The sequence below is a fragment of the Papio anubis genome, chromosome 4 (genome assembly GCF_008728515.1).
Source record: "Papio anubis isolate 15944 chromosome 4, Panubis1.0, whole genome shotgun sequence".
NCBI classification, from domain to species: domain Eukaryota; kingdom Metazoa; phylum Chordata; class Mammalia; order Primates; family Cercopithecidae; genus Papio; species Papio anubis.
The window spans coordinates 143,314,500-143,329,430 of record NC_044979.1 but is presented as its reverse complement, the minus strand read 5'-3'; the positions used below and the strand labels follow the sequence as shown (position 1 = coordinate 143,329,430).

The 14,931-nt window shown below is 52.7% G+C and overlaps 1 protein-coding gene across 6 annotated transcripts in view; it reads right to left on the bottom strand.

The window, feature by feature from the left end:
* The window catches only part of TNRC18 (trinucleotide repeat containing 18), a 123,947-nt gene that overhangs the window by 104,002 nt on the left and 5,014 nt on the right, over positions 1–14,931 (bottom strand). For 5 of the 6 annotated variants that reach the window (XM_021935628.2, XM_031664929.1, XM_031664926.1 and 2 more), the window contains exon 2: positions 14,395–14,824. The exons of the other annotated variant lie outside the window; for it this stretch is intronic. In XM_021935628.2, coding sequence (XP_021791320.2) covers positions 14,395–14,581 — 187 coding nt within the window. In that variant the 5' untranslated portion in view covers positions 14,582–14,824. The remainder of the gene's footprint in view (positions 1–14,394; positions 14,825–14,931) is intronic. 6 annotated transcript variants of the gene reach the window in all.

The following is a 14,931-nucleotide window of genomic DNA, read 5'->3' as shown; positions in this document are numbered from 1 at the left end:
TGCAGTCTCCTCCAAGCTATGCTGGGACCAGAATCAGGACCAAGACTGCAGTAGCCACCAGCCCAGATCAACCTGCTTCGACCCTGCCCCACCAGGAGGGCCTGGGGGATGGCCCCAGGGAGAAGGAAGGCCCAACCCAGCCTCCTCACCCCATCCTGCCCCTCCCAGCCTCCTCACCCCATCCTGCCCCTCCTACACCTCCAGCCTCCACTCCAGCGGAAAGCCATCGCTGACCTCCCCACCAGGTGAGCAGAGTTCCAAAAAATATCCATCAAGCTGGGCCCCCAGTTACTCCCCACCTGGGACCACAGCACGAGCCGGCAATTCTGGCTTAATCCCAGTCCCTCCCCAATCCTCAAATATGGGCAGGGACTTTGTCTTGCTCCAATCAGGTACCCAGCCCACAAAATAAGTGCTCGAATTTAAATAAAGGAAATCCCAAAGGCGGCCAAGGAGAGGTCAAGGCCTCAGGCCAGCCAATGATATGCAAATACGTCCATCTCAGCCTTGCCCCTAGGGCTCCAGACTTCGTCAATTCTCAAGCAATCACAAAGGATTTCCCCAGTGATTGGTTTCCCCCCTATGGAGACTCCACCTCCCAGGGTGGAAAAAGAGGTAGGGGTGGAGGGCCTTCTAGGAACTGCTCGGGCAAAAGCTAGAATACATCAGATGCCTCTTAGCAGAGACAGAAGAACCAAGTCTCCCAGGCAAAGTAGCAAGAGGAGGAGTGTGAGTCTACAAGAGACTGCACGGTGTTTGATCTTTACAAATCCTTTCCCAAACACCAGAACCTCACAAAAATGACAGTAATACAGTTTCAAAAGGAACGAAAGTGGCCGGGCGCAGCAGGGGCAGATCATGAGGTTAGGAGATCGAGACCATTCTGGCCAACATGGTGAAACGCCGTCTCTGCTAAAATAAAAAAAATTAGCTGGGCGTGGTGTGCGTGCCTAACCCGGGAGGCGGAGGCTGCAGTGAGCTGAGATCGGCACCACCGCACTCCAGCCTGGCGACAGAACAAGACTTCTGTCTAAAAAAAAAAAAAAAAAAAAAGGAAAGAAAGCGAGACAGGAGAGAAGTGGAAAGGAAAAAGGAAACATCCCCCTGGCCAGGCGCATAGCTGATGCCTGTAATCCCAGCACTTTGGGAGCCCTTGGCGGGTGGATCACCTGAGGTCAGGAGTTCGAGACCAGCCTGGCCAACATGATGAAACCCCTCATTTCTACTAAAAAAATATAAAATTAGCTGGGTGTGGACATGTGTGCATGCCTGTGTCCCAGCCACTCAGGAGGCTACAAAGCAGGAGAATTGCTTGAACCCAGGAGGCGGAGGCTGCTGCAGTGAGCCGAGATCACGCCACTGCACTCCAGCCTGAGGACAGAGGAGACCTCGCTTCAAAAAAAAAAAAAAAAAAAAAAACAACCATTTGGAAGCAAGAAAGCAGAGAGGGCCAGGCGCAGTGGCTCAAGCCTGTAATCTCAGCACTTTGGGAGGCCGAGACGGGCGGATCACAAGGTCAGGAGATCGAAACCATCCTGGCTAACCCGGTGAAACCCCGTCTCTACTAAAAAATACAAAAAAACTAGCTGGGTGTGGTGGCGGGCGCCTGTAGTCCCAGCTACTGGCTGAGGCAGGAGAATGATTGGCGTGAACCCAAAAGGCGGAGCTTGCAGTGAGCTGAGATCTGGCCACTGCACTCCAGCCTAGGCGACAGAGCGAGACTCCGTCTCAAAAAAAAAAAAAAAGAAAGCAGAGGGACAGAAGATGTGCAGCTTGGCACGGTGGTGAGTGGGGAAATGAAACACTTAAGCTTGGAGCAATCAGGAAACCAGCAATTCTGGAGACTGAACCCAGAGACCCTAGTGTCTGTAAAGCCAGGGTTCACAGAATAGCTGACAAGAGTTGGTTTCACCACAGAAGCACTGATCCCTCTGTTTACTAGGGAAAGATGGAACATTGAGGGTATGCAGTCTCAGGACTAGGGTGTGGACCAAAGGAAAAACAGGAATCGGATTGCGAATCGTCAACCTTAACATGCACACTCAGCTCTTGGGACAGGAACAGCCTGGCTTCAATGTCAAAAGGCAAGAAACCAGTGAATTCTTGCCTGTGAGATTTACAAGGTCAACAAAGAAAGATCTTTCTACAGAGGACATTCAAGAAGCTCCTCAATGGCCAACAAGTCCCACCCTTACATCTGAATCCCATCTGCTTTTTCTTAAACAAGGGGCACCTGAGAATGATCATTGGCAGGGGCCCGCGGGAAGTCTCCAAGGTGAAAGAGAAAAGAGAAAAAAGACTCAGAAAACAAAGACAATGCATGAAAGAAGAAAACGGGCCAGGCGCGGTGGCTCAAGCCTGTAATCCCAGCACTTTGGGAGGCCGAGAGGAGCGGATCACGAGGTCAGGAGATCGAGACCATCCGGCTAACATGGTGAAACCCCGTCTCTACTAAAAAAAATACAAAACAACTAGCCGAGCGCGGTGGCGGGCACCTGTAGTCCCAGCTACTCGGGAGGCTGAGGCAGGAGAATGGCGTGAACCCGGGAGGCGGAGCTTGCAGTGAGCCGAGATCGTGCCACTGCACTCCAGCCTGGGTGACAGTGAGACTCCGTCTCAAAAAAAAAAAAAAAAAAGAAAGAAGAAAACGCCAGGGGAAAAAAAAACAATAAAAATAATGAACCAATAAAAAAAGAAAAAAAGGCAATTAAAAAAAAAAAAAAAAAAAAAAAAAAACAGAGCACCCAGGTTATAAGAGCTCTTGGGACAGAAAAATATGATAGCTCAAATTTAAAAATTAAATTCTACAAAAATTGGTGTGCGCCAGGCGTGGTGGTCCCAGGAGGCTGAGGCAGGAGGGATCGTTTGAGCCCCAGTCGTTTGAGTTGGAGGTTGCAGTGAGCAGTGATTGCACCCCTGAACTCCAGGCCCAGCAACAGAGGGAGAACCTGTCTCAAAAAAAAAAAAAAAAAAAAAAAATTGAAATGTTAGAAGATACCATTAAGAAAATATTAAGAAAATCTCCCAGAAAGAAAAAACTGCAAGACATACAAAATACAAAAGAAGGCCAGGCATGGTGGCTCATGCCTGTAATCCCAGCACTTTGGGAGGCCGAGGTGGGTGGATCACAAGGTCAGGAGATCGAGACCATCCTGGCTAACACGGTGAAACACCATCTCTGTTAAAAAATCAAAAAAAAAAAAAAATTAGCCAGGCGTGGTGGCGGGCGCCTATAGTCCCAGCTACTTGGGAGGGTGAGGCAGGAGAATGGCATGAACCTGGGAGGCAGAGCTTGCAGTAAGCCGAGATCTCGCCACTGCACTCCAGCCTGGGTGACAGAGCGAGACTCTGTCTCAAAAAAAAAATAAATAAATAAAATAAATAAAAAATAAATAAATAATTCAATAATCAGACCAGGTGCAGTGGCTCACACCTGTAATTCCAACACTTTGGGAGGCTGAAGTGGGCGGATCAGTTGTGGCCAGGAGTTTGAGACCAGCCTGGCCAACATGGCAAAACCTCATCTCTACTAAAAATACAAAAATTAGCCAACCACGGTGGCACGTGCCTGAAATCCCAGGTACTTGGGAGACTGAGGAACGAGAATCACTTGAACCCAAGAGGCGGAGGTTGCAATGAGCCGAGATCATGCCACTGCACTCCAGCCTGGACAAGAGAGCAAGACTCTGTCTCAAAAAAAAAAAAAAAACAAAAAGAAAATTCAATGATTAGCCTAGGAGACCCAGGATACCTAACTAATAGGAATACTAGAGAGAAGAGCAAAAATACTGGGAAGGAAATTTAAAAATAAAACTAATACAAAAAATTTCAGTCTGAAAGACTTGAGTTTCCAGTTTGCTACAGTCTATACGGCACCCAAGACAGTAAATGCAAAAAGACCCCGTAACAAAACACATCAACATGAAATTTCAGAACAGTGATGAAGAATAAGAATAACTGCAGCCAGGCGGAGTGGCTCATGCCTGGAGTCTCAGCACTCTGGGAGACCGAGGTGGGTGAATCACCTGAGGCCAGAAGTTCAAAACCAGCCTGGCCAACATGGTAAAACCCCATCTTTACTAAAAATACAAAAGTTAGTCAGGTGTGATGGTATAAGACTATAATCCCAGCTACTTGGGAGGCTGAGACCTGAGAATCGTTTGAACCCGGGAGGCGGAGGTTGCAGTGAGCTGAGAACTCGCCACTGCAATCCAGTCTGGACAACAGAGTGTGACTCCATCTCAAAAAATAATAATAATAAAAAAAGAAGAAGAGAAGGGAAAAGAAAGAAGGCTGGGCGTGGTGGCTCACACCTGTAATTCCAGCACTTTGGGAGGCCGAGGCAGGTGGATCACTTGAGGTCAGGAGTTTGAGACCAGCCTGGTCAACATGGTGAAACCCCATCTCCGTTAAAAAAAAAAAAACAAAATTAGCTGGGCGTAGTGGTACATGCCTGTAATCCCAGCTACTTGCTACTTGGGAGGCTGAGGCAAGAGAATCGCTTGAACCCAGGAGGCAAAGGTTGCAATGAACTGAGATCGTGCCACTGCACTCCAGGTTGGGCTACAGAGTGAGACTCCAACTCAAAAAAAAAAAAAAAAAGAAAGGGAAAGAAAGGGGGTGGCGGGAGGTTCATACACAAAGATCAGGACTCAAAATGGCATCATATTCCTGAAAAGTAACAGTGGAATATGGAAGGTGATGTTGCAATTCTTTCAGAATCCTAGAGGTAAAGCCGGATGCAGTGACTCACACCTGTAATCCCAGCTACTCAGGAGGCTGAGGCAGGAGAATCGCTTGAACCCGGGAGGCGGAGTTTGCAGTGAGCCGAGATTACGCCATTGCACTCCAGCCTGGGTGACAGAGCAAGACTTCATTAAAAAAGAAAAAAAAAATTCCTAGAGGGAAAGGGAAAGTATTTCCCAAATAGCACTCAAGTGTGAAGGTAGAACAAAAGCATTTTTCAGGCATACTAGGCCCCAAAAACGTTGCCTTCCTCGTACCCTTTCACAGAAAGTCACCGCAGGATGTGCTCTACAAAAAGGAGGCAGTAAAACAGGAAACGGGAAGACAAGGGAATCAGACACACAGGAGAGAGGTAAAGGGAGTTTGAAGAACAATGGCTCTACAGCATACCCAAGAACCGGGCCAACCAGACTAGAGAAGGAAGATGGAAAATTCCAGGAAGGAAATCTCCAAGAAAACAAACCAGCTCATCCAATAGATATGACAAATGAAAAAAATGTATCAAGGGACCAGAAGGCTGGCTAGGTGAGGTAACTCACACCTATAATCTCAGCACTTAGGATAGTCCAGGCAAGAGGATTATTTGAGCTCAGGAGTTCAAGACCAACCTGGGCAACATGGCGAGAGACCCCATCTCTACAAAAAATGTAACAGTTAGCCAGGTGTGGTGGAATGCACCTGTAGTCCTAGCTACTCAGGAGGCATTGAAGTGGGAGGCTCATTTGAGCCCAGGACGTTGAGGCTGCAGTGAGTCACGAGAATGCCATGGCACTCCAGCCTGGGCAACAGAGCGAGACCCAGTCTCTTAAAAAAAAGAGAGAGAGAAACTGGAAGCCAAATATTCTAAGGAATTCCAAATGAAAAAAAAAAAAAAAAAAAAAGACAGTAACTCCAGAAAATAAAGAAATGAATTTTCAGCCAGGCATGGTGGCTCGTATCTGTAATCTCAGCATTTTGGGAGCCCAAGGTGGGTGGACCATCTGAGGCCACAAGTTTGAGACCAGCCTGGCCAACATGGTTAAACCCCATCTCTACTAAAAATACAAAATTTAGCCGGGAGTGGTGGCAGGCACCTGTAATCTCGGCTACTTGGGAAACTGAGGCAGGAGACTCGCTTGAACACGGGAGGTGGAGGTTGCAGCGGGCTGAGATTGCACCACTGTACTCCAGTCTGGCAGACGGAGCGAGACACTGTCCCCAAAAAAAATAAAATAAAAACAAAAAAAATAAAAACAAACCTCACAACCACCAAATGAATTCATTCACTCTAATGAACCCATTTTATAGATGAAAAAATTGAGGTTTAGAATGTCATCACATGCTCTTTAACTGGGGGAACAACACCCACACCTCAGCTTGGAGGCCATCCTTCCTCTAGATGGAGCAATGTTCTATCTGGCGATTGCAAGGAGCTTCCCGGGACCCGCAAAAGGCTCAGCAATGTGTCAAATGGTTGGTGAGGATGTGGGAAGTCAAGGTTTCCCCCTAGGCTGAGGGTCTACCACTTTCCTTATCGCCTGAAAAAACCTCACTGCAATGCTGAGTACACTGGTGGCCTGGGAGAAGTGACAAGGAACTTGAGTGGCTCCCACCTAGTGGCCTAGACTTCCTCCCAAGGCACATGCCAGGCCTCTGCGGGCAGCAGATGTGGTAAGGACCCTGGCCCTGACTGACCACTGACCAGGGCTCCCAGCAGGCCCTGGGGAGGCCCGATACCTGTGCTGAGAACAGCTCCAGCCTGTCCCCTAAAAAGCTGGGCTGGGATGCCTGAAAAGCCAGTGCAAGGGTCTGGTTGGAGGACAAGGCTACAGTACATGACAGGATAGGAGGAGTCGGGCCAGACCACAGACTGGTTCATGACGGGGAGCCAAGAGCAGCCCCCGCCAGCCACATCCAAAACAAGAATACCCAATCCCCAGCCTCTCCTCAAATCTGCCCCTCCCCATCCCTCCACAAGCAGCTGGGACCCAAGCCATTGAGTTCCCCTTCCTCCTTCCCTCCTCTCCCCATCCGTCTTACTTGCCCCACCTCCAAAGGGCACAGAACCCTGGCCACCTCCAGCCTCCCTCCCTGGTCACCAACACCTCCTAATTATCTCCTGCTTCTCTCCTCGTCTACCAGACTGTCTCTGGCTAGCAACCCAGCCTCATTTCTTTTGTTTTGAGACAGGGTCTCACTCTGTCGCCCAGGCTGGAGTGCTTTGGTGCAATCACAACTCACCGCAGCCTCAGTCTCTGGGGCTCAAGCAATCCTCCCGTCTCAGACTCCCAAGTAGCTGGGACTTACAGGCATTTGCCACCATGCCTGACTAATTTTTTAAACATTTTGTAAAGACAAGGTTTTGCGATGTTGCCCAGACTTCTTTCCTACTCCTGGCCTCAAGCAATCCAGCCGCCTAGGCCTCCCAAAGTGGTGGGATTACAGCCATGAGCCACCATGCCCAGCCCCTAGTGTTGTTTTTAAATGCTTATTTTGAAATCATTTCCAATTCAGAAAAGTTTGAAATAGTACAACGAGGCCGGGCGCGGTGGCTCAAGCCTGTAATCCCAGCACTTTGGGAGGCTGAGACGGGCGGATCACAAGATCAGGAGATCGAGACCATCCTGGCTAACACGGTGAAACCCCCTCTCTACTAAAAAACACACATAAAAAAAACTAGCCAGGTGAGTCCCAGCTACTCGGCAGGCTGAGGCAGTAGAATGGCGTAAACCCGGGAGGCGGAGCTTGCAGTGAGCTGAGATCCGGCCACTGCACCCCAGCCTGGGCAACAGAGTGAGACTCTGTCTCAAAAAAAAAAAAAAAAAGAAAAAGAAATAGTACAATGAATTGCCCTATGACCTTCACCAGATCCAACAACTGGCTGCTCTCTCACTGTCTTATTTTTTCATTTTCTTTGAGATGGAGTCTCATCCTGTCTCCCAGGCTAGAGTGCAGTGGAACGATCTCGGCTCACTGCAACCTCCTGGGTTCAAGCAATACTCCTGCCTCAGCCTCCCAAGTAGCTGGGATTACAGGTGCCCTCCACCACACCCAGCTAATTTTTGTATTTTTAGTAGAGATGGGGTTTTGCCACTTTGGCCAGGCTGGTCTTGAACTCCTGACCTCAGGTGACCCACCCACTTCAGCCTCCCAAAGTGCTGGGATTACAGGCATGAACCGCGCGCCCCGCCTCACTGTCTTTTTTGATGTTAATACTTGATGTACCATTGTCTCCCATATATATATTTTTTCTTTTCCTGAACCATTCCGAGGACAAGTTATAGACTCTACGTCCCTTGCCTGTAAATATTTCAGTATTCTTATTTCCTAAGAACAAGGACATTCTCTTACACAACCACACACAGTTATCCACTTCATAAAACCTAACAGTAATCTGATACTATCTGCTAATCTACAGTCCATATTCCAGTTTTCTCAATTGTCCCAATGATGTTCTTTGGAGCAATTTCTTCCCTGATCCCAAGATCCAATCAAGAGCCACACATTGCCTTTACCAGTAGCACCACTGACATTTTTTTAAGAGTCCAGACCAGTTCTGTGAAATGTCCCTCAATTTCAATTACTCCTTCCACTTAAACCCTCCACTGCCTCCTCATTCCTCAGTTTAAAATTCCAAGACCTCATGACTGGCCTTCAGGGACCCGAAGGATCCCACCTCCCCCACATTCCCTCCCACCAGCTACAGCCATTCTGCCAGCTCAGATATGCCGGGTTCTGATTTTTGTGTTCTGTCCACCTTCATCACACTTTTCTGCCCTTTGCATGCAGGAAAAAAGGTCACCCCTCCAGATCAGTTGGGTGGGGGTGGGCTGCACTAATACAGCCCCTCACCTCTCGGACCAGACCAGACCAGACCTTTACCATTTTGTTTTCTGCATGGTCTGTGTTCCTTTTTAATTTATTTTTATTTATTTATTTATTTATTTATTTTTTGAGATGGAATCTCTGTCTCCCAGACTGGAGTATAGTGGTATGATCTTGGCTCACTGCAACCTTCGCTTCCCGGGTTCAAGCGATTATCCTGCTTCAGCCTCCCCGAATCGCTGGGATTACAGGCACCCGACACCACGCCCAGCCAATTTTTTTGGTAGTTTCAGTAGAGACGGGGTTTCGCCATGTTGGTCAGGCTGGTCTCAAACTCCTGACCTCAGGTGATCAGCCTGCCTCAGCCTCCCAAAGTGCTGGGATCACAGGAGTGAGCCACTGAGCCCGGCCTGCATAAGACTCCACAGTGTAGCGTTACATTTTTAAACATCAGATTACAAAACAATATGAGAATCCTTTCTCCAGTTGGTTGTCCAGGGAAAATTGGCAACTTTCACTGTTGGGAAACTTTCACTTAAAAATAAGTTGAAGTTGGCCGGGCGCGGTGGCTCAAGCCTGTAATCCCAGCACTTTGGGAGGCCGAGGCGGGTGGATCACGAGGTCAGGAGATCGAGACTATCCTGGCTAACATGGTGAAACCCCGTCTCTACTAAAAATACAAAAAAACTAGCCCGGCGTGGTGGCGGGCGCCTGTAGTCTCAGCTACTTGGGAGGCTGAGGCGGGAGAATGGCGTAAACCCGGGAGGCGGAGCTTGCAGTGAGCCGAGATCACGCCACTGCACTCCAGCCTGGCAGCCCAGCGAGACTCGGTCTCAAAAAAAAAAATAATAATAATAAGTTGAAGTTAAACTGGGCATGGTGGCTCACTCACGCCTGTAATGCCAGCACTTTGGGAGGCCTGGGCGGGTGGATCACCTGAGGTCAGGAGTTTGAGACCAGCCTGGCCCAGATGGCGAAACCGCATCTCTACTAAAAATACAAAAAAAGTTGGCTGGGCATGGTGGCGGGTGCCTGTAATCCCAGCTACTTGGGGAGGCTGAAGCAGAAGAATCGCTTGAACCCAGGAGGTGGAGGTTGTGGTAAGCCTAGATCACGCCACTGCACTCCAGCCTGGGTGACAGAGTGAGACTCCCTCTCAGAAAAAAAAAAATCATTTGCTTAACCAAGCACAGTGGCGTTGGACTATAGTCCCCACTACTCGGGAGGCTGAAACAGGAGGATCTCTAGAGCCCAGGAGTTTGAGACCAGCTGGATAACATAGGGAGACCCTGTCTCTACAGAAAATTTTAAAATTAGGCCAGGCACCGTGGCTCATGCCTGTAATCCCAGCACTTTGGGAGGCCAAGGCAGGCAGATCACTTGAGGCCAGGAGTTTGAGACCAGCCTGGCCAACAGTGAAACCCTGTCTCTACTGAAAATAAAAAAAATTAGCTGGGTGTCGCAGCACACACCTGTAATCCCAGCTACTCAGGAGGCTGAGGAGGGAGAATCACTTGAACCCAGGAAGGCAGAGGTTGCAATGAACCAAGACTGCACCACTGCACTCCAACCTGGCGCTGGACTTTAGTACCAGCTACTCGGGAGGCTGAGGCAGGAGAATCTCTTGAGCCCAGGAGTTCGAGACCCACCGGACAACACAGCAAGACCCTGTCTCTACAGAAAATTTTAAAATTAGCCAGGCATGGTGGTACATACCCTAGTCCTAGCTACTCAAGAGGCCAAGGCAGGAGGAGCCCAGGAGTTTGAGGCTGCAATGAGTTGTAATTGCACCACTGCACTCCATCCTGGGTGACAGAGCGAGACTCCGTCTCAAAATAAATAAATAAATAAATAAATAAATAAATAAATAAATAATTTTAAAAGTAACAAAATCAGCTGGGTGCAGTGGTGCACCCCTGAAATCCCAGCACTTTGGTAGGCCAAGGCAGGGAGGCCAGGAGTTTGAGGCTGCAATGAGCTATAATTGCACCACTGCACTCCAGCCTGGGTGACAGAGTAAAACCCTGTCTCTTAAAAATAAAAAAAAAAATTTTAAGTAACAAAATCAGCTGGGTGCAGTGGTACACACCTGAAATCCCAGCACTTTGGGAGGCCAAGGCAGGAGGATTACTTGAGCTCAGGAGTTCAACACTAACGTGGGCAACACAGCAAGACCCTACCTCTACTAAAAAATACAAAAAGTTAGCAGGGCGTGGTAGCACGTGCCTGTAGCTCTAGCTACTCAGGAGGCTGAGGTAGGAGGATGGACTGAGCCTGGGAGGTGGAGGTTGCAGTGAGCTGAGATCACGCTATTGCATTCCAGCCTGGGTAACAGACAAAGACCTTATCTCAAAAAAAAAAAAAAAAAAATTTCCTTCTGGTATTTGTGTGTTCACTCCAACTCCCCTGAATAACGTGAGCTCCAATGAGGGCAGAGACTTCTGTCTGTTGGGTTCACTGCCGCATTCCTGGGACCCGAGCAGTGCCTGGCACGCAGGAAGCACTTGGAAATTATTTGCTGAGTAAATGAGCAAGTGAGAAAAGAAGGAAAGCACCGGTGTTGGGAGCTGAAGAACCAAGAGAGAGAGCCTCCTTCCCACCAAGTGGCCCTTCCAGATTCCAGAACTCTCCCAGGGCCTCCCTTGTCGCTTCTAACCAGAGAAGGAAGCCCCTTGCAAATCGTCCTTATCTCTCCATCACTCTGCCAGCGGTCTTCACTGATGAATCTTTCCAAATCAATCCCAGTAGGCTGACAGACTGGATTCCAGAGATGGATCTGATCAGACCCTGGAGAAGGTCCATGGCCCCCTGTTGACGGCTGGCCAGGCCAGAGTGCAGGGCCTCCCCACCCAGATCCCTGAGTCCCACCCTCTATTCATGGACCCTCCCAGGGCCAGCCTAGGGTGCGAAGGCAGGGAGAATAAACATCCAAGTACAAAATCCTACTAATAACTCTTTAATTGCAGCCTGTGAGGACAACCGAGTCCAGGCCTCCCAAGCCCAGAGCACAGAGCCAAGCCCCAGGTGCTTGTCAGTTACATGCCCATCTCCCCGATCAGGCTATGACTATTTTGTTCACAATGTAGCAAGGCTCAAGATAATAGGAAACTTAAAAAACCACCCTTTCCTGATCCCAAACCCCATTCATTCTTAAAATCACCTCCTCTTCTGCAGAGAAAGAGGCCAAACCCCTCCATCTTGACCCATAAGGCAGAAACCAGCTCTTCCAGAGGACCCACCCCAGCAGATGGCTGTCAATGCTAGCTTGGATGGGATTCCTCCCAGGGGATCTTTCTCCGAGGGCCCCTCCAGCTCTGAGCTCTCTCCAGGGAACCTCCCTCGGCCTAGGAGGGGCTTTATAAGCCCTGGCAGCGCTCATCCACGTCCCCAGAGCCCAACGGTAATGTGCCTCTCCCTAGCTGTGTGACCCCAAGCAAGTGGCTCAACCACTCAGGACTTCCCGGTACAAAAATAAACAAATAAAGATGGGACTGATAAAGCTGGCAAGACCTAAGGTGCCGACAGTCAAGGAAGAGAGGGAGGTGCGTCAGAAGGGAAAATTTAGCACCTGCACCCCACAAAGAAAACCCGGGAGGGGGAGGGTGTGCTGGGCTGAGGAATGTGTAATCCGGCCCAGCCCCAAGCAGAGAGTGAATGGGAGCTGCTCCCACCTCGTGGCTAATGGGATTAGCACGGGCTTGGCTCTGGGCGTTGGCCTGGGGTCCGAGGTCTCCGTGCGGCCACTCGAAGTTGGGGAGGGGGGCAGCCAGAAGCCGCACCGGCCCCCACCTTTCCCTCCCGGGTGAGCACGGGGTTCAGGGGGCGGCAGCAGTCCTCCTGCTGTTTCCTCCCCGACCTCAGCCTCGGCGTGTAGAAGTCAGGCAGCTCCCAGTGAGCGCAGAAGATGCGCAGAGGCAGAGCTCCGAGGCTACCTCCCGCTGGGCTTCCGAGGCTTGGCCTTCCCTCCACCTCAGCCTCACCATCCAGCAAATGGGCACTAGGCCGTCTGACTGCTGCGTCAGATTAGGCGCGGCCCTGGCACGGTGCACTCATGCATGAGTAGTAGCTGTTTTCACCGCTTCGCATTAGGGCACTTTGCCTTGCCAGGCCGGAGCCAGATCGCAGGCGGGGAGTGCGCGACGCCCCTTCCCAGCCTCGAAAAAGCCAAGCGCAGGCCCAGCCAGTCAGAGAGACACGGGCACCGATTGCCAGGCTTGGGGGGGCCCCCCTGCCACCACTCCGGGCTGGACCAAATGACCCAAAAAGCACATGCACACACACATCACGGTGGACTTGTGGGGAGCGCAGAAGGGGACAGTTCAGATGGCCTCTGTACCCCAGGGCTGCCCCCCAATTTCTTACTCGGGGGTCCCCCGCGCCCCTCCCTCGCCACAACACACCACTCGGGAACAACCCCTTGCCCGGGTCGCAGACCCCGGGCGGAATGCGCCCCCAGCTCCGGAGGGGCACAAGCAGGTCCGAGGGCCAAGACCCGGTTCTAGCCCGGCCGGCGGGGATCTCCGAGCTCCCGGCCCCCGGGCGCCCGCCCCTCCCCCGCCCGGCGCCTCACAAAGGCCCTTTGTCCCGCCGAGCCCCCGGGACTCCAGTTCCTGAAAAGTTCCAGGAGAAAAATCAAAGAGAGAGGCAAAATCCGCGAGCTCCGCCGAGCGGGCGGGGCAAGGCCGAGGCAGCAGCTCTGGGCCGGGGGTGTCTCCTGCAAGACCCCAAAGAAGAGGGGGGCATCGGGGACTACTCTGGAAATCGCAAAAATCCGAAACTGCAATTCGAAGAGAAGGTGGATTTTTTTTTAAGTCGAGACTTGGGACACCAAGCGCAAAAGCCAGGACAGCCCAAGAAGGAGGAACCGGGTGTCCTGGGGCGGCGGCCGGGCTGGTCTGGAGGTCCCCGAGCTCCTTCCCGCCTCGCTGGCTGCAGCGGCCGCGGACTGACCGGAGCGATAATCTCCCGCCCCGGCGAAGCGCCTGCCTGGACACCGTCCCCACCGTGCCTGGGCAGCCCCTCTTGGGAAATGGCGGAGGCCACGGGACCTTCTCGGCCACCTCCTCCCGCAGCAGGGTTTTCCCCTCCGCCGCCTGGGCCCTGCCCGACCCGCTCTCTTCTTTCCCTCTAGGTTCGGGACGGTGGTGGCCCCATTTCGGCGTCCCTGCCGCGCCTCCGCACTCTTTAGCGCCGGAGAACACGGGGTCCCCGAGGGCCCGGGTCGCCGCCCTCCTAACGGGGTGCTGGTTCCCAAGGCCGCCGTTCTCCCCGGGAAGAAAGGGGCATCCCGCCCGCCCCGAGGCCAGGGTCCCAGGGCTGGGGTCACCGTACTCCCGCATCCCCCGGCGCTAGGTAACTGCCAGGGACCCGGCTCGGCGCGGGTGGTGGAGCTGGGAACAGAACCCAGGAGGGCCCACGGGCGCCAAAAGGGGCGTTTGCCAAGAAAAAGAATCGAGCTCGGGGAGCGGGTGTCTCGCGGGGTGCGGGGGCCGGTTTGTTCTTTTCTCGCCCAGATTTTTAAAACTCCAGCCCAGGCTTGTGCCGCCGGGGCCCCCGGGGATTGGAATCGCCCCCGGTGGCTCGGGCTACGGCACCCGCTTTCGGCTCACTAGGGCCGGACACGGTGAGGAAAAGGCAACCGAGCCTTTTCCACCGCCGGGGCCGCCGGACTGGCCTCGGCTCCGGGGCCAGGAGTTTCCCCGCCCTGGGGGCTGAGTCCGCCCGCACCCTCGTGGCCGGCCGAAGGAGAGTCGCCGAGCCCCGGCCGCGAGTGCACAGGAGGACCCCGCCGAGTGGATCTCCCGGGGAAGACAGGAGGGGATGGGCAGGGCGTGGGGCACTTACCCGGGTGCGGATGGAGATTCAGGCCAGCCATGTACTTCCCAGGCGGCAGCGGGCCGGGCAAGCCCGAGGCGGGCAAGCGTCCGGCAGTGGCCGCGCCCACGCGGTGGCTGTCCATGGCCAAGCCGGACAGCAGCGGCGGCGGGGGACCGTGCACGGACCGCTGGGGCCCGAAGTCTCGGCCATCCATCCTCCGCGGGAGTGCCGCGGCCAGCCCCCCACCCGGCCCGCAGGCCTAGCTCAGTGGGACCTAAAAGTCCGGCCTCGGCGTAGTCCCAGAGTCCTCGGGCGGCGGGGGCTCCGCGGCGTGCATGGCGGCGGCCAGCGGGGCTTGCGCTCGGCGGCGGGCCCGCGGCCCGGGGCGCACAGGCGGCCGGCGGTGGGGCCCCTCTGGGCGGCCAGGCGGAGCTGCGCGAGGCGGCGCACACGGCGTCTTGGCGGGGAGGAGACGGGCCGCGGAAGAAATATAAAGGGGGAAAGGAAAAAGGGAAAAAAAAATAAAGTAATAAGTTTCAGAAAGTCGCCTCGCCCTTCAGGATC